This window comes from Cephus cinctus, unplaced genomic scaffold, assembly GCF_000341935.2.
Source record: "Cephus cinctus unplaced genomic scaffold, Ccin1 Ccin1_scaffold0330, whole genome shotgun sequence".
In the NCBI taxonomy this organism is placed as follows: domain Eukaryota; kingdom Metazoa; phylum Arthropoda; class Insecta; order Hymenoptera; family Cephidae; genus Cephus; species Cephus cinctus.
The window spans coordinates 2,364,763-2,382,449 of record NW_014333027.1 but is presented as its reverse complement, the minus strand read 5'-3'; the positions used below and the strand labels follow the sequence as shown (position 1 = coordinate 2,382,449).

Sequence of the window (17,687 nt, the reverse complement as noted above, 5' to 3'; positions counted from 1 at the left end):
GCCAGGTTGCCATCAGCATAGCACAGGCGTCGCCACGAAGCCGCACTGGTAGTCCAGGATGTAAAAATTCCTTGGTTTAAACATGACGGCCCTGCACAAGAAAATTCCCCCTCTTCTGCCATACTCGCATGCGCTTTAAAAGCTTGCCACGACAGCGTATGATTTTTACGTCGCATCTACACTGGCGGACCTGTCCACGTGACTATTTCGTTTGGCATATGTGCGTGGAGCACGGATGAGATGTGTGATGTAAAAAAAAAAGAAAGAATCCGACTTTTATAAATTTGTCAAAACTACAACGGTATTTGATCGCACGAAAGAACAAGGCGACTTGGTGGTGCGAGAGTGTTCGGCGTCGTTGAACAGTACGAAGAACGATGGCGACCTCGGAGAGTGATGACTTTGAAAGCGCTGATGAAGAGCTGGATGTTCGTGGAATGTATTCTAGGAGAGTGACTGCCAGGATACCGACGGTTGTCGACTCTGAGTCTGATGATGATACAGAATTCGCTGGTGTTGTTCAAGCTCCGGTTAAGACCAATAAAGCACTTGGGCCACGATCTGGGACAGATGCGGTTGCACCTGAAAATTCCCCTGCGACGTTAGCTAGGAATAAATCTTTGGAAAGATCAACTACTGATACGAAAATTGAAGCTACAGTTGATCAGGACTCTGCTGGACAAGTTGTTCAGACATGTTTTCAGAATGAAGGAGAAGATAAAGCAAAGACTGATGAAGAACCAATAGTGGCTGCGGTAAAGGATGAGCCTAGTTCAGAGAAGCCTAGTGTAGAATCTGGTGCGAGTACGAGGGAACGAACTCAGAGGCTTAAGAAGCCTAAGGAGCCAAAAGAGATGGGTATTAAGAAATTAGGTTCTAAAATATCAACAGAGAATGTTGATAAGCCTGCTCTGATAGCAGCTACTACTCCAGATCAAATTAGACAAAAAGCTCTCGCTGAAGGAAAGGAGGTACCTTTAATAGAAGAATGCTGGGAAGGTATCGAGCATATACCCGCAGTAGATGATATTATAAAAGATGCAAAACCGGTGCAATGGGACAGTGCATGGGATCATCCTACGAAACCAGCAAATGTACAAGAATGCTGGGAAGGCTGCGAGACCATCGATGGCATGGAAATCCCAGAAGAGTTAAAATCAAATAAAAAATTTAAAGAAGTATTTACATCTGATGGCTGGGAAGGAATGGACGACAACATACAAATCCCTGATGAGTTAACGGAGCTAAAAATTCAACCTGTCTTGGAAAAACTGTCTTTAGTAGGACAAAGTCAGGAAAATACATCCGGATGGGGTGGATGGGGTAACTGGGGTGTCAGTTCATTATTAAATACAGCTAGCGCTGGAGTATCCACATTAAGTAGTCATGTCAGTCATGGGTTGAGTTTGCTCGAAGAAAGTATTGGTGTTCCAGACCCAGCAGAATTGGCAAAAGAGGAGCATCTTGTAGAGACCGAAACAACTGGTATTATTCCTTATTATATGAATTTATAAGTAAAAACTATCACTGCACTAAATAATATTTATGCTAAGGTGACGTTTGTGTAGAGATTACAATGAATAGAAATTATCCCAATTTAAAATTGATGTCTGTCTAGTCACAGTCACTTTCATATATGACCATAAACATACTTTGTTTCGGATAATAAATTGGCCTGAGTGGCATTTGGCGACAGGGACGTATTTAACAGACCGCAACTAGCCTTGAGTTTACGTTTACATCGTAATTTACCATAGTGTGTAGGACAAACTAATTGGTAAATTGCTACATGACTCACTTAATTGCAATGCCAACGAGCGTTGATCGTTCCGAACTTTGCGTGATTCATATCTCGACTATGCAGCAGAAATTGTTACAAAGAATTGAGACACATATAATGCACTTGAGAAATGAAAGGTTTTTTACAGGCTAAACGTGTATTAAAAGTGGCAATCATTATTTCAGATAATGAAATCAAAGATGTTGAAGAAACCCAATCTCAGAGCACCTTTGGTTTTGGCAATCTTATATCTGGTGTCTCGTCCATTACTAAGCTGGTAGAGTCTACTGGTACCAAAGTAATTAATGGTGGTTTGGATACCTTGGAAACTATTGGCAAGAAGACTATGGAAGTTCTCCAGGAAGGAGATCCAGGATTGAAGAAAAAAAGAGCTTTTTTTATGAACGAAACCGATAAGCCTATACTATCTCAGATGCTTAGAGAAGCTAAAGAGAAAGCAGAAGTTGAGGAAAAGACATTAGAGGAAAGGGAAATAGCTCGAAAGGTACACTTTGAAAGTCTGTTCGATGACTATCAAGGTCTGGTACATCTGGAGGCTTTAGAAATGCTATCGAAACAGAGTAACATAAAGATACAGCAGCGTTTGATGAATTTGGATGCAGATGAATTAAATTCTCTCCAGGAAACATTAGAAGAAGTGAAGGAACTGTGTGATCTTGGCGACGAGAATGAGGAAGATGAGGATCATGAAAAGGATTTGAAGCAGCGACTTAAGGATGCTTGTAAGGATCTGGGTATTGATGTATCCTGTGATAAACTCCTTGATGTAAGATAATTTCAATCGATCCAATACATTCGAAGTAAAATAAATTAAATTCTACAATTGCTATTTTATTTCCAGATATGGGAGGAAACCAGGTCTTATTTAACTTTATCTTCTTCAACTGATTCGCCTCCTTTGGATCGTGAAATCTTTCAACATGCTGTGTCGACTCTAGCACGATTCACAGCCTTTTCAGTGGAGAGGTTCCATAAAACAGCCGAGTTACTTTTAATTAAGGAACACAGAAGCACCGTGAACGAAGCGGATGCTTTAGTACAGTTGACACAAATTCTTTCCAGTCAAATCGGAATCGTTGCGAATTTATTCTCAACGCATCTAAACGAATTAGCAAAAACAGCCGAAAAGCCCCAATCAATACATGCAAACATTACAACAATTTTCTTGGAGGTGAGTATTCTTTATCAGGTGATTTAACTATAAATTAAAGTGTTTGTGTTACATTGTTTTTTGATTGTATTTGTTTCAGGCCGCAAATGCTAGTTCATACATCCAAGATGCGTTTAAATTATTAATACCAATTGTTCAAGTCGGTGCCATTTAGAGCAAATTTTAACTCATACTATGTATTACACTTCATTTATACTTTTTTTAATACCACAAACAGTAGAGTTTATACAAAAAAAGTTGTATTCGTATCAAACGTTGGATCCTTGAAATAATTTATTATAAAACAGTTAATTTACTAATCAAATATGTGTTTCAAGTTTTTTTACCCAATAATCATTAGTTTTTTAAAAATAGACAATAATACACGGAGAAGTATATTCGGAGAGAATAACTTATTTCACAATTTCTTTAGACACATACCTGTCGCGATGACAAAATATTCTATAAAACATACTTCCTTACGAACTATCTGTCACGATAAGAAGAATGACAGTCAAGATAAGCTTATTTTCTATTTACGCTCTAAACGCGATAACGATTAATTCCGTTATAGGAGAATATGACACACGAGAATAAAAATATCGTGTAGTTAGAACAAAGAGAAAACACAACAGACATGAGTTCTCAATATAAATTCAAGAATGTAATGGTGCATGTCATAAACATGTTCCATAGCGATTGAAAAGTATGAAAACCTAATTGTAACAAAAAATAAATGTTTTTGCATAGCAACCATTACGAAGGCATTAAATCTGCCAGGGTGATAAGGATGACGAAGATAAGGCCACGAATTGGCATCGAATACAAGAAAAAAGCGTAGAAAAAAATTAAAAAACTGTTCAATAACTTGCACGCAAAGTGTGTGTATTAATTTACTCAGTGTTTCCCTCGTTTATTTCCAACTGGTGGTTTTTGAAGCTGAAAACTCGAACTGGTATCTGTAGCTCCAAGAGGCGCCGTTAGATTTGCTGGTGGATTAAAATTCAAACTGGCAGTAGGTGGTTTCATAGCGGTTCCAATGGAGATATTTGTGGCTGATTGTATTGGCGCGGCGCTTCCCCAGGCTGGAACAATTTTATGTACATTCTCACGATGCAATAAAATAACTATTTGCTTTATATAGTCACGCGGTAATGGCCAGGACTAAAAAAGCAAATGTAAAAGTATAGGAATCCGGTCATTTATTTTTGTAAAAATAAAATATTCTACAGCCACAATGATACACAGCACGCAAACGTGCCGTGAGCGATAAGTGATTCGAACAAAATAAATCATTGTTGACTAGCAAACAATTTAATCTCAACAGATTGTTGGACGATTTGTAACGTTCAAAGTATCGAGAAGTGACGTATAATTATTTTATTGCGTTTTATACTGATTTTATAATTAAAACAAAAATATATTTTATGTTAAAAGTAAGAAAAATAGCATATAAAGCACGCATGAGGAATAAAGCGATATATTAAACAGCACAAATTATTAGCACGCTAATGTTTTGTGCACGTGATATTAGCGAATGATAGATTGTATTTTAATTGGTTATTGAATCCCGGGCCACTATCCGTGGATGCTGGTGGGGAAACATTCGGTTAATTTTTGTTAGTTGAATGCACGAGATAAGTTAGCTTAATCGTGACATTTTTAAAAATGATACAAGAGTTTGTGAAACATACCGAAAACATAGGTAAACAGTTACTTGATCCCATAATGGTAGTTCGTACATGATAAAATGAATATAGTTGGATACCGATTATTGTACGTAAATCACGTTTGAAGAATATTAGTCAAGGCAATGGGTCTTTGCAAGCCCCCAAAATTTCTTTCCCAGATTTAACAGACAACACAAATAAACGATATTAAAAGTTTCAATACCTTAAGAACTAAAATACGGCCATTATATTTTCCCTGCAAAGGCAAAACAGAAAAATCAAATAATCGTAGTCTAAACGGTAGTGCGTACAATAAATTTTCTAAAGGTGTCGGTGGAAGATATAGAAACTATAAGCATCTGACATTATTATATGTGATGTACGATAGTTGGTATAACTTGTCATCGGTATCTAACAGATTTTTGATATTAACTAGCTAGCAGGGATGTAGAATATAACGTTAAGGATTAGCCAGAGCTAGCGGACGTGTTAATAAGATAATTTGGATAAATTAATCTTACTATCTTCTTTAAGTACTCTGTGCATCTCCCACCATGGATTTGACGTCCGTGAACTCTTATGCTTTATAAAAGTGTTATATGTTAGTAATTTCTACCTCACACTAGATCCACGCAAGACCTAAATGTAGGACACGTATATGGGACAGTTATATAACGACAGATAAAAATACATCTTTAAGGGATTTTTTAGGTTGGTTGTGAATGCATATGTGAGTGATTATACAGATTTTCATAGGACGAAATCTTACCACTATTTACCTAAAGGATTTGGCGTCCCATAACTTGGTGCTCGACCGGTGTTTAAAGTTGTGGACGATAAGAAGCTTTTATTACCTAAAACGATGGAGACAGTATAAGTATTATCATTGTAAGGCGAAAATATGTATAAATAAAAATTTGGAATCATTTTACCTGTACCAAAAGGCGTGGGACCGCTAGTAATTCTTCCAATATTGCTTCTATTAATCTTTTCACTAGACCTTGCATCTTCAAACACGTTAGTAGAATCGTGCAAGAAAGATCTTCTGAATTTTAGGTATTGTTCCTTTTGTTGTTCTACTTTTGAGTGTACTTCCTGTAGTCTACCAGCTACAGCTATAAGTGATTCGTGCAACTTGCTCATTGCCATAGTGAGTTCTGAAAATTCGAAAAAATAAGGTATTTCTAACTCGTCATTTATTGTGATTATTTTTGTAATAAACACAAACCTTGAGGTGTTAGTGTCCTTGGCGCTACCATTGTCTGAATAAGTTTCTCCGTCGATTCTATTTGTGATCTAAATAACATCAGATCATGTTCGAAACTATCAGCCAATTCCGTAAAGAATTGTAAGGGTGTACTGTTTTCATACTGCAGTGCCTTTGCCGTATCTTGTTTTAATTTATCAGCTAATGAACGATCGCGTTGTACTGAGCCAGCTAATGTCGTCAGGATCTCCATCAGGGAGGCTGTGTCCTCTGCACAACGATCCAGAGGTTTTGCTGAGCCTCTAGCTATGTCTGACGCGATCGCCTTTTGTGTTTTCACAAATTCCCTTTTAATTATTTAACTATAATTAACTGTATCTGTTGTGGTGACGTTTCATGGATTCTAACTAAATTCATAAAGAATAACTTACTTGAAACTTTCAATTGTTAGCATTAGCTCATGTGGTATTAAGTTTTCTTTAGCAGCAGTGGGACTATTACTACCCTGAGAAAGTCCTTTACTAGTAGCAGAAACATCTAAGCCACCAAGACCTTTGCTTGCAGTAGGAGGGATTGTGGTAGCAGGTATTGCAGTTGTTGGCTTTGCACCAAAAAGTCCACCAGAACTACTCCCAAACAGAGACGCTGCAATAAAAAATGTCTTATTTTCCTGCTTTCCACTTTAACAAGTCGAAAATGTATATGATATAACATTACGGGTAGTAGTTGCAACAGATCCAAAATTCAGTCCTCCAGTAGCAGGCGTACTAGTTGGAGCTCCAAAATTTAAGCCAGTAGAAGTTGTCGATGAACCAAAATTAAGTCCAGTAACTGTACCCACTGAAGATGCTGGTGTACCAAAAAGACTTGGGGTAGTAGTAGTTGTACCACCTCCAAGAAATGAGCTAGAAGCTTGAGACTGGACAGATGTAGCTGGCATAGCAAATCTAAAATCCAAAAACCAGGTAAATCAGATTCAAAGAGGTTAAGAGACGTCTACATATAATAATGAAACTCACGTAACAGTGCCGCCTCCAAAACCAAAACCTGACGATGCCATACTGTACAATTTTTTATATTTTCCGTAACAACTGATTTTTTGCAAAAATGTTTACTAATTTTACACAACTGTACGGACTCGACGCATACAAGCACACATTAAAAATATCGAGTAACTTTTCGTTGCTGCGCATTGCTCGGTATCATATAGCATACGTCCTTTCCCTCTTTTTCCTGCACCTAATTGTAAGTACTCAATGGAGTATTGCTAGTCAACGTTAATATAAAACTATAAACGTATGCTTCGAAGAGGGACTCACAGAGGGAATGTAGCTTATAACGAAGGAATAAAGTGGGGACCGAAATTTCCCGAGTTTAGTCGAGGAAAGTCGAAAACCTAGAATGTTTCATAGTAGACGTAACTAAATAAAAAAAGAACTAAAAACTAAATTCACATAAGAGTATAATATTTAAACAACATGTGGCAAATGCCTGTTGTACCTAAAATCTACTGATTGATAATAGATAAAACTAGACAGAGTTTAGATAATATTCCGATTTATTATTAAACGTGCCTACATGATACAAATCAGGGGAACAACACAATCTGGATATCACTTTATAATATGGTAATAAATATTTGATATATATGTGTTTCTGTCCTTTTGCGTTATGCAATTAAGGGTAGCTTCTGGTTTGTCGAGTCAAAAAAAACGATTTTACACATTTTTCTTAAAGTTTGAAGTCTTAAGAATGTTTTTTAAAATAGTTCGTTGCAATTCCAAAACTTGGCAAAGTCGCAGGCCGTTAACCGTTACACAGCACAATTATAAATCCAAGTGTGCGGCGTGTGCCTGGTTATCAGACTGAACGCGGAGGCCACTAAAGAATTTCGACTTGTTACAAAAAATGAAGAAGCGTCCTTGAATGAATTTCACGAAGAACATGAGGGTGTACTTTATGACCCCAAATTACTGACGCAGCTAATTTTCATGCAAAAATCGTTCTTAATCCTAAAATTTTAAAATCTTTTGCTTGCACTCAGATTGACGCTATAGCGTCAAAATAAAGTGAAAATTGCCTCGATATTTTTACAAATCTTCCCTGCAAAATAAAAAATGAATAGACGGAATATTTTTGTAACAAATAAAAAAGTTATCAAATCCCACGTATTTTTAGCGCTCCAAACCAGAATCGCTCCTTAAGTAGTTTTAATTAATTAGACACTTTTATCCATAGAAAAGGGAATTAATTCAGTAAAGTTTGTCAGATCATTACACAGACTATCACAAAGTTGATTGCTGGTTCGAGTTCGTACAGGGTGTTTCTAAATTCATGGCGGAGAGAGAGAGTATTATCTTTCTATTGATTAATCTGACAAATAATATAACATCCCACGACTAATAATTCACACAAGAGAAGGCGCATCCTTATAGAAGTATCCAGCTCTTGCAATTTAAACTCTCGTCATACATCATATTTCATATCGACGTCATTTTTTATAGCCCGCCGTCGCGGCTTCCCGATCAACAATTACACATTTTTCTATGACTCCGTACAGTTTAGAAAGCACCCCTTACGCAGTATCATTTACAGTGTTAATGAATTCCTCAATGACAATGAAATGACACCGTAATTATTATTCTCTATCATACAAATACAATGAGACACCTTTTTAATTTTTTACTTCATATATTAAGAATATAATATGCCTAGGTATTTTTACGGTAAATCCGACCAATCCGTTTATCGAATCCTACTAATATGCCATTAGCGTTAAAATTTTGGTTTTAATAAATTGAAGAAAAAAAAATCAAAACAAACAAAACAATCACTCGATCTACACACACACCACGTGTACGGTTCTGAATGTATAATTTTTAACAGACAGCTCGGATATATCGTTCGTATCTTTATTTCAAATGTATATTACTAACTTCGTTATATAATTACCATTAATTGTTACTGCATAGTTTAACGCTGCGACGACAGCGACGATGAAAAGCGCATGCAAATCAATTCGAAACGTAAACTCACAAGCAATGTGTGCGCGCGGCCATCTTTGTCACCCTCTTTTGTATAGTATAAATATTTCTCTTACGTTTCCTTATGTACAAATGGAATATTTGTCTTTTTCCTTTGTCACAATTATTTCTCTCTTTTTTTGCTGTCACTTTCGTATCATCACTAAAGACCTTCAAATCCACGCTTTTTACCGCTAAAATATTCAGACGCCGACGAACATGCTAATTTTTCCGCTTTCTAATGTTGTGCAAGTATTACTACTTAACCTGCCGATCGTACATGAAGTCGTTTACGACATTGTTGGATTTGAAAAAAAAAATAATTTTTCTTCTCTTCATTGCTTGGGCGATTGAGTATTTTTTTCTTTTGAACGACTCCATTTTACATCGGCAAGATTACCGCGGCTTGATTGAGTATTACACGTAGAACAGCTTTATATTATTTTTCTCACTGGCTATGCAATATGTAAAATAGAATTTTCTTCTTTCTTCCTGTTGTTGCTCTTGTTGTTCGGAGTGGAAAAAAAAGGGAAACAAGATCCACGGATAGCTCACAAGATAGCGACGGGACAGGTCGTCTAAAAAATTATTATGTGATCATTATCGGCTTTATAGATCTCTAAATATTCAATTTACTCTCTTTTGCATCATTCTTTCTTTTTTTCTTTTTCTTTACTTTTTATATGGCACCGGCGGTCAGCTCATCAATAATATTTCGAATTCGACTGTATAGCTGCGCTCTATTATATACATATATAACTAATTCTACGATAAGAGTGATAAAAAAATACAACAAAATTCAACAAAGTCCATAAAAGCTCGGACAGTAATCCTTCGTCATTTACTTCAATTACATTAATAATCATTATGCGTGTATCGTATTACGTGTTTCGAGTCTCGTTGACTCCCTTTTCAAAATTCTGTCATCCGTCAATCAAATAAAATTTTCATTGATAATCAGGTCTGTTTTTTCTTTTATAAGCTTAATCTTTCATACTCTCATTCTCTCATTATTCCTTTTTATCTCTCTCTCTCTCTCTCTCTTTGAAAAAACGAAGGCCACTCAATTCAGAAATTACCGCAAGCAACGGCCACCATTGTTTCCCCGGTAAAAACCTGCAGTACAACGAATTGTTCCGCACAAAATGACAATTATCTTTATTTCAGTTTACTTCTTTATTCCTTATACGTATTTCAGCTTTCGCGATCTTAGACAAACGTAGACGCCCAGATGCCACGTTTAGGGTGAACGATTAAAGGTACGTCTAAAAACTACCGTTATATCTCGGTTTAGGCCAGACGCAGACGATTACGGTTTTCTTTCGCAAAAATGATAATGCATATTTGAGAAATTTTTTTCTATTTGATAACAGCAATAATAATAATAATACTCTGAGTAATCACCATCCCCGTACTCTTACACACATTTGCTATACCCATAGATACAACCGTTCATTCATTCATCTATTCGTGGTATTATCTTTGGTTTTGTCGTAAATGATAAAAATAAGTTACACCGATGACTAGAATGATTTGGATGTACGGGGACAGAGCTTTCAAGTTATCTCATAAAATTGTTTTTTTCCTTTTTTTTTTAATGGCGCAAAAAATCCGGTCGGCTACTCGTAGCATTTTCTTTCTCCTGTTTTTTTTAAATATTGTCACGTCACCGCGTATTTAATTTACATAGGGCGCAGAGACAAAAAATTGTTTTTTTCTTATAGGTCGATCTCGACGAAACTCCGACGACCACGATCAGATCTATCCTCGTGTAATTCTTCTGTGTGCCATTGAGATTGATCGATGCGATAGGGAATTTAAAACGCACGCACTCACGCACGCACTGTAATATGGCAGTATGACATTTAATCCGTGACATTCACTTTTCCTTATTTCGCGGAGAATATCGATAGCTGGCATTATAATTGCTACGCGAGCCTGTCGTAGGAGTACATGCGGTATATTCATAGGAATTGTGTTGTGAGGGTGGTAAATTAACAGTTATTAAAAAAAAACAATTAAAAGAAAAAAGATATGAAATTATACATAGACTAATGAAAACAATGATTTTTAGTTAATGTAACGATAATAAATTAGACGCCGGTTTTTTAAAAAAAGACGCGAATAAAATCTTTGAGGTTCCTTCGGGAACGACTTATTACAATTAAAAATGCAAAGGTACAGCAATCGAATTAAATCTATGTGATAAATGCCATTCGATATTTTTATATACGCTGGAACGCTGTACGTTGAGTTTGTCGTACAGGAATGAATGGAAATGAATGTTGGCGCTGGATTCAATTAATATTTTCCAGTGAATACACGTGATTAATTTAGCTTGTATGAAAATTGACAAGAATTAGATAAGAAAAGTGAGAGACAGTAAAAGAACAAATGTATCGATCAGGTAACGAAAAAAGAATCTAAGTACGATCGTCCTTTGTTCATTAAAATAATAAAATTCAGAAAATACAGTTCGACACGTGTTCGATCCTAGGTTCACTAAGCAATTCCAAAGAACAACGCGTACACGATTATCACACTCTTCTAATGATCCCTAGTTTTGTTGTTGCATTTACAATTAGTGTATATTTATATTTATATATATTTATATCAGCGATGCTCGTTAACTTCTGTCATTTATTCGCTGGACACTTATTTATTACGTTGAGAAAATAATTAGCCTTTCTTTCGTATTACAGCGCGCAGAAATTTCCGTCATTTCTTTTCCTGTTTCTTCGTATTCACTCTTGGATTAAAGTTTAGAATCGCCATGTTGAATTAAAGTGACGATTTGCTTTAATAATAATTCATTATGCACGTATTGTCGATGTGCAAGTCTTATCAGTTGAAAAGATTTTTTTGTCATAACGCTGATTAGACATGGCGACGCTCCGTTGTCTGTTTTTCTTTTCTTGTTACGAGATCAAAATATAATATCACTGCAACTGTTGCCTTCAAATATTACGCACATGTTTATATTTAGGTAACAAAATGTTAATTATTGTATCGCATTAAGTGGTGAGCATTTTAATTGCTGCACCAAATTAAAATTAGATCATAGTCCGCATCGGGGTCCCGTTTAATGTTATTTCCAGGAAGTTCAATGAATATTATAGAATATTGACGACGATTTTAGGACGATTATAATCTATGTTCACGTGTTCCATTCAAATGGCTTTTCACGTTGAATTCAATGCTTTAGATCTTATTGTATCGTTTTTCATCAGTCATCATCAACGAACTCTTCGAGATGGAGCTTCGTGACAGACAAGAATCTTCTTTGTTCACGATGAACAACAACGATGACGTTTTTGCTTTTATTTTTATGGACTTTGTATTATATCCATTCAGCAAATGACTCTTGTGAAGTATTCCCGAGTTATGTCTTCGTCATTAGACACTTTTCACGTTATTAAACGGGGACTATGTAGACCTTCGACCTGGGTATCAATTTGCGGACAATGCTGAGTATCGGGTGGACCCCAGTCGTGTAAATTTCCACTGTTTGCAAGTCTGTGCGTCAGACGATGAGCTATAGAGAAGCCACCGCTGCCTTCTAGTTGTGTTAACACTATGATCACTTGTCTGAAAACGTATACGGGACTTAACATACGTTTCAAGTAGAAGGAGAATGCATCAAAATATTGTATTTCTGTTTATCTGTCTCCTTTTGGACTTACCTATGAAGTGGTGGAACACTGTCGGCAGTCCTGAGCTGTCCTCTGGTGGAGACCACGTTGTAACTCTCGTGACAGTCACATTTAACGTGGATCCATTTGTTCACGTGACGATTTTCGACCATGACGACTAGCCCGGCCCATCCTTTGGTCAAGTAATATGCTGTCATACCTTCCCTACCCTGATGAAGATGTCCATTAGTTTCGACATGACTATTTCTGAAGACTGTTATTTCTAGTGACTCCTTACTTCGTGTCGCTGTCCTTTGGCCAAGGTGAGGCTAATAATCGCGTCAGCTAGGACGAATGCTGGTGGTGAGATCTGCTCGACGAGCAACCTCTTCGAGCTGTGGATGGCCAGGACGTACTCTGGATAACTGGAGGTGTCCTCCATTCCTGTGTGCCAGTGATTAAAAGCGAGACAAACTACGATATATAGATCGCGTTCCAGCATTTTGTGGCAGCCGACGAAACCGCGAACTTGTCGCTTGCTGTGTTCTACCAGACGACCGACTTCTGGAGCAGCTGGTGACCTGGTGCGAAATACAACTACACAGAGATCTAGCTGTGAACGTTGAGACTTCTCTGAGTTTCTGGAAGAATTCCATGATGCATTGATTATAGGAACAGATAACTGTTCAGATTGTCTTTTTTTTAATATTGTCTAAGTTACCTTTGACCTTCCTGGAATAATGTGAATTCAGTCTCGGTTGGTTCCAGGACGGTTAACAGGACGCATGATAAGTGCCGCAAGGATGATAATGGTGGCAGTGTCCCGCGTAGTCTGACCTCGCTCCAGCCCACTCGTGTCTTGCAGATGTCGATGCAGTCAAAGTACTTGAGGACGTCGTCAAAGGATATCCAGAAGACGCCATCGGAAGCACCATGGGGCATTAGCATCTCGCGTAACTGCGGAGTCCATATTGGACTGTCATCCGACCAGTCCCCCTTCCAACTGTAGTGGCCCCAAGGATTTCGCAGTCGCAGCAATCGTATTCCCTGCCAAAGACATCAGGTCCAGCCTTTCGAAATCGCCCTTAGACGCTGTCTAACATGGTACTGCTATCCTTGTCGGATTATCCTTGAGAACTTACCTGTACGTCGCGTACATCGAGAACAGAGTACGCGTGTCTGGAATCAAAAAACAGATTGCGCCATTAGGATTAAATAAAATTGATATTTAGACAACGTTCTATCATTCTCTTTTTTCTCCTAGTGTCTACCTTGGTCGTAAGCCCTTTCTTTGGTACTCCTCTTCGTCCACCTTCATATTACCCCCGCCGCAACTGGCACCCATAAGAAACATGGCTTGTCTGGATGAGAGTAGCTGCGCCCAGATGAGGTCCTTGTCCAATTCATCCTCACTGGGTAGGGCTGAAGGTTGCAAGGGTACACTTTCACAAGGCGCACCTGTCAGGGTAGCTAAACCTTCTATAGCACGACCGGAAACCAAAGCCTCGTAGCATCCATGAATTTTAGCAACGGCTTTCTCGATAAGCGGTACCCAGAGTTGTTTTCTCTTAGCCTGAGAATAAACGAGATGACCCCTTTTGTCGCAGGGTAGCAAGTCATCTACGAGGACAGTGATCCATTTGCCATCCTTGCACAGTCTCACTTGATAGGCACCTTCTGGACAGGTCTCCCTCATAACCAGAACCCTCCTCACGAGCTCGTCACTCTCGGCCAGGACGGCCAATGCCGAGAGTAGCCAACAATTTCCAAGAACACCCTGAGAAATGTCCGAAGGTAAGGGCGTCCTGAAGACTGCCCAAGGGAGTTTAGAATCGACGCTAGAATCGACGTTTATTTGATGAGGTCGCCTCCATTGGACGACGTGGTTGTCCTTTGTATCGGCAGGATTATAGTACAGGGACTTCGGTGCTGGTGGAAAGGAATCATCCACAAACGGTTCATTGGTCTGGACGAAGAAAAATGGAAAAACGTTTTAAATAAAATAGTAGTATGATCAATTAGGAAAATTATTCGTTGAGGAATACCTCTTTGCAGTATCGAACAATCCTCTCCCATTTTTCAAGGGCTTCCCTTTCTTCGATCTGCCTAAGGTTCTCCATGACGACACTTTCTTGTCGCTGTATTCTAAGGGTGCTGGTACCAGGTTCACTTAGACGCAGTCTATCACCTGGAACTTGTGACAGCGTCTTCGAGCTTTGGCACATTTCACAGCTGCCGTTTGTGCTTTTGTTTTCATAAGTACACAGTTTACACTGCCACTGAAATCAGAATTGTGAGTATTGCCTAGAAATAGTTTCAGAAGAATTGCTCCACGTTGATCGCGCAGAACTTACTTGAGTTAAAACGGAATCCTTGGACTTGGAGTGTCTCTTGTCACCAGCACCTGATCCATTCCTCCTGACAGAGTTCCTGTGCCTTGGTGTGACAGCTCTAGAACTCACAGCCGACGGACACGCTAATCTAGGACTTGGACTCCTTTGTCCAGATACCCTATTATCTCTAGGTACATCGAGGAAGCCAGCGACATTCTTGCAGGCATTGCAATTTTGTGAAGTCAATGGATTTCTTAATGTGCAAGATGGACAGACCCAGCTTTCACCCTTCCTTAATGTTGGATCCTCCAGATGCGACACACTACGTAATTTGGAGCCTCCACAGGCTTCGCAGGTGGTCCTGGTAGCAGCATTAAGTAAGGTACATTTCTTACACGTCCAGGCTGGTGAGGGTGATTCTATCTGCTCGTCTAGGTCAGATTCGGCAGTAGCCAGGGTTGCTGCTTTAGGTGGGATATAACGTACGCTGTCCCTGGACACGACAATAGGTGACTGAACGTGCGTGCGACAACCAGCACCATCCTTGGTAACAGTGATCAAACTCGGTTGTGTTAAGGAAGGTGGTGATCTAGAGGACCCACATATATCACATCCGGTCGACCACAAAGGATTGTAGGCATACGAACACTTTCGGCAAGTCCACATCCGTTTAAGCGGACTCACAGTAGACGTCTCGCCAACCGGACTGGTGGCTTCACTGTGCGCTTTGGTAGCACCTAATGCCGACTTGGTATTTTGTTTCTTTGGTAATGGCGGCGGTGTATCAGGATCTGTAATTCCTATATAAGAATATTTGGGCTTCGAACTGAAACCTATGGAATGTGGCGGCACTGCAGGCGGGTCTTCGTCGTTTAGACTCCTGCGATTGGCAGCCTTCCTTTGCGTCACGTTGGTGACAGAATCCACCTCGGAGAAGGATCTCCTGTAAGAGAGCGGTCCCGAGGATGAGAGCGGTCTGGGTTCCCAAGCAGGAACGCTGATAACGACGCCGCTACAGGGAGCAGGACTTCGCGGTGCCTCGCATGCCTCGCATTGTTCCAATCCTGGCGCATTGTCGAGGGTGCAATTATCACAGCTCCAGAGGGTGTCATCCTGGTGCGCATCGGAGACGATTAAACTCGTAGGTCTCTGGAGGGTCAACTCAGTCAGCTTCTGTACTACTGAACCATTTGACAATGAACGACTGACTTTAGACTTCACCCTCTCGTAGACCGACGGACTATGATGCTTTGGGGACTGTTGGCTACTGCTCTCGGTGCTTTCTGAGTAGGGCGTCGTTGTCGACTCCGTTGTCTCGACAGGCGGTAAAGTCCATTCCTCGCGGTTGGACCTGGTCCGTTCGCTGCGACTTATACTGGTCAGCTGAGCCATACCTAGATGTAAATTAGAAAAGGTATAAAGGTCTCGAATAAAATATTTTTCCCGTAGAAGATGAGAGTTTACCTCGCGTTCCAGATTTGTCGGCAGCCGCCGGAATGCGCACTGTTCCTGAACCTGCATCTAGAATTCGGGCAACCAGCCCCGATGCCAGGGTGGTTACCAGATCTACACCGGTTTCTGCTCTGAGACCATTAGGTTTTCTCACATCGGATCGCTTACTACGTCGTACACCAATGTGAATTTTCTGGTTCTGTGCTATCGAAGAACTCCCGCCACAGGCTGTGCAGATCCGTGTAGAATTTGAAGTATTTATCAAGAGGCAACGGACGCAAGTCCACTGAGATACAACAGAAGGCAACGACGAAGATCTCTTTAACGCTTTCGTGTCATTCCGCTGTCCTGACCATGAACCGCGACGCGATTTCTTGCTTGGAACATTCGACGCGGAATTATTATCGTCAAACCTGTAACATGAACAATCAAGCAATTGGATGTGTCACATGTACTCATTAACCCGTATTACAACCATTCAATAGCGATTTGCCAACAAGTGTCAATAAGTCCTGCAATAATCCTTTGACGTTTTACCATAGATTAAAAACAATAATCCTTTTATTAAAGCCGTCCTTCAGCTTGCACAGCCAATTAACTATCGATTGAAAGGACTTCCTAAAATAGAATCTTGACTCGAATACTGCGTCAGTGCTTGATTAAAAACAAGTATTTATCAATTCAACGAATCACTAAAAGATGCATACTAACTGCTCGGAAACGTTAAACAAAACTGCCACTAAAATCTGGTGGGAAACAAAACGGGACAAATAAAGACAATCAAGAGAGAAATAAAAATAAGAAAAAAAAGACGTTAAATATATATTTCTCATGTGTTTACAAAACAATAAAGAATAAGAAATGGAATACAGTCGAGGAAACCAGAAGGATCCTCACCCAAGGAGGAGAGTCTCGTTGTTGCTCCGATCCGTTGTTATATTTTTAGCAAGAATTCTGTCGTCCTGCTTAATATTACAGACTCTGTGTCGAGGTGGTGGTGTCGGCGGGCTAGAACCCGAGGACGCTGAGTCTCTTGGGAACTCCAAAGAGGTTTCCTCTGGCAGGTCGATCCTTAGTCCGAGTCTTTCATCGCTGCGTATACGGGGTGTCCCGCACCTGGCGCAGGTCGCGCTCTCGGTCGGATTTATCAGAGAGCACTCCGAGCAATGCCACTGCAGCACCGAAGCGATCGAGCCCATTCTCCACGCGTAGTCATGGCTCCCGGAGATCTACGATCTCTATCCTTCCCGATCCCGTCAAAACCGATCCGATCTACCTTCTACGTTCGTTGATCCTTGAACGGACGCGCGTGTCTGGCCACCGGGAATCAGTAGGAGTCCCAGTGGAGGACGACGGCGACGACCTGGATCTCCTTGATCCATGAAGAACGCGGCCTTAGCGACAGCCCGCCGTCCATTG

At 39.7% G+C, this 17,687-nt stretch overlaps 2 protein-coding genes and 1 long non-coding RNA gene across 14 annotated transcripts; 2 read left to right on the top strand and 1 right to left on the bottom strand.

Annotated features, from left to right (window-relative positions):
* Positions 1–176: 176 nt before the first annotated feature.
* Positions 177–3,276, top strand: LOC107266783 (protein FAM114A2). 2 transcript variants are annotated; one of them, XM_015737634.2, is made up of 5 exons: positions 177–1,485; positions 1,966–2,285; positions 2,424–2,567; positions 2,643–2,972; positions 3,052–3,276. In XM_015737634.2, the coding sequence occupies exons 1-5, from the start codon at positions 378–380 to the stop codon at positions 3,124–3,126; spliced, it is 1,977 nt and encodes a 658-aa protein (XP_015593120.1). In that variant the 5' UTR covers positions 177–377; the 3' UTR covers positions 3,127–3,276. The 2 variants fall into 2 exon arrangements, with proteins under 2 accessions (XP_015593120.1, XP_015593119.1); XM_015737633.2 differs by having other exon boundaries at positions 178–1,485; positions 1,966–2,567.
* Positions 3,228–17,655, bottom strand: LOC107266780 (calpain-D). 9 transcript variants are annotated; one of them, XM_025083862.1, is made up of 17 exons: positions 17,166–17,655; positions 16,281–16,681; positions 14,838–16,210; positions 14,529–14,762; positions 13,755–14,449; positions 13,626–13,662; positions 13,205–13,530; positions 12,782–13,124; positions 12,535–12,713; positions 6,546–6,775; positions 6,260–6,473; positions 5,850–6,175; positions 5,554–5,778; positions 5,401–5,475; positions 5,238–5,260; positions 4,845–4,877; positions 3,900–4,036 (listed from the first exon to the last, which is right to left on the bottom strand). In XM_025083862.1, exons 1-15 carry the CDS (start codon positions 17,465–17,467, stop codon positions 5,244–5,246), a joined length of 4,977 nt encoding a protein of 1,658 aa, XP_024939630.1. In that variant the 5' UTR covers positions 17,468–17,655; the 3' UTR covers positions 3,900–4,036; positions 4,845–4,877; positions 5,238–5,243. The 9 variants fall into 9 exon arrangements, with proteins under 9 accessions (XP_024939631.1, XP_024939629.1, XP_024939628.1 ...); XM_025083863.1 differs by lacking the exon at positions 5,238–5,260 and having other exon boundaries at positions 3,228–4,036; XM_025083861.1 differs by lacking the exons at positions 4,845–4,877; positions 5,238–5,260 and having other exon boundaries at positions 3,228–4,036; positions 14,838–15,965; positions 16,026–16,210.
* LOC112494189 lies at positions 6,677–12,896 on the top strand. 3 transcript variants are annotated; one of them, XR_003059385.1, is made up of 4 exons: positions 6,677–6,793; positions 10,050–10,110; positions 12,543–12,686; positions 12,757–12,896. It is a non-coding gene; the product is annotated as an uncharacterized LOC112494189 (long non-coding RNA). The 3 variants fall into 3 exon arrangements; XR_003059383.1 differs by lacking the exon at positions 6,677–6,793 and adding an exon at positions 7,329–7,456; XR_003059384.1 differs by lacking the exons at positions 6,677–6,793; positions 10,050–10,110 and adding an exon at positions 7,329–7,456.
* Positions 17,656–17,687: the final 32 nt, after the last annotated feature.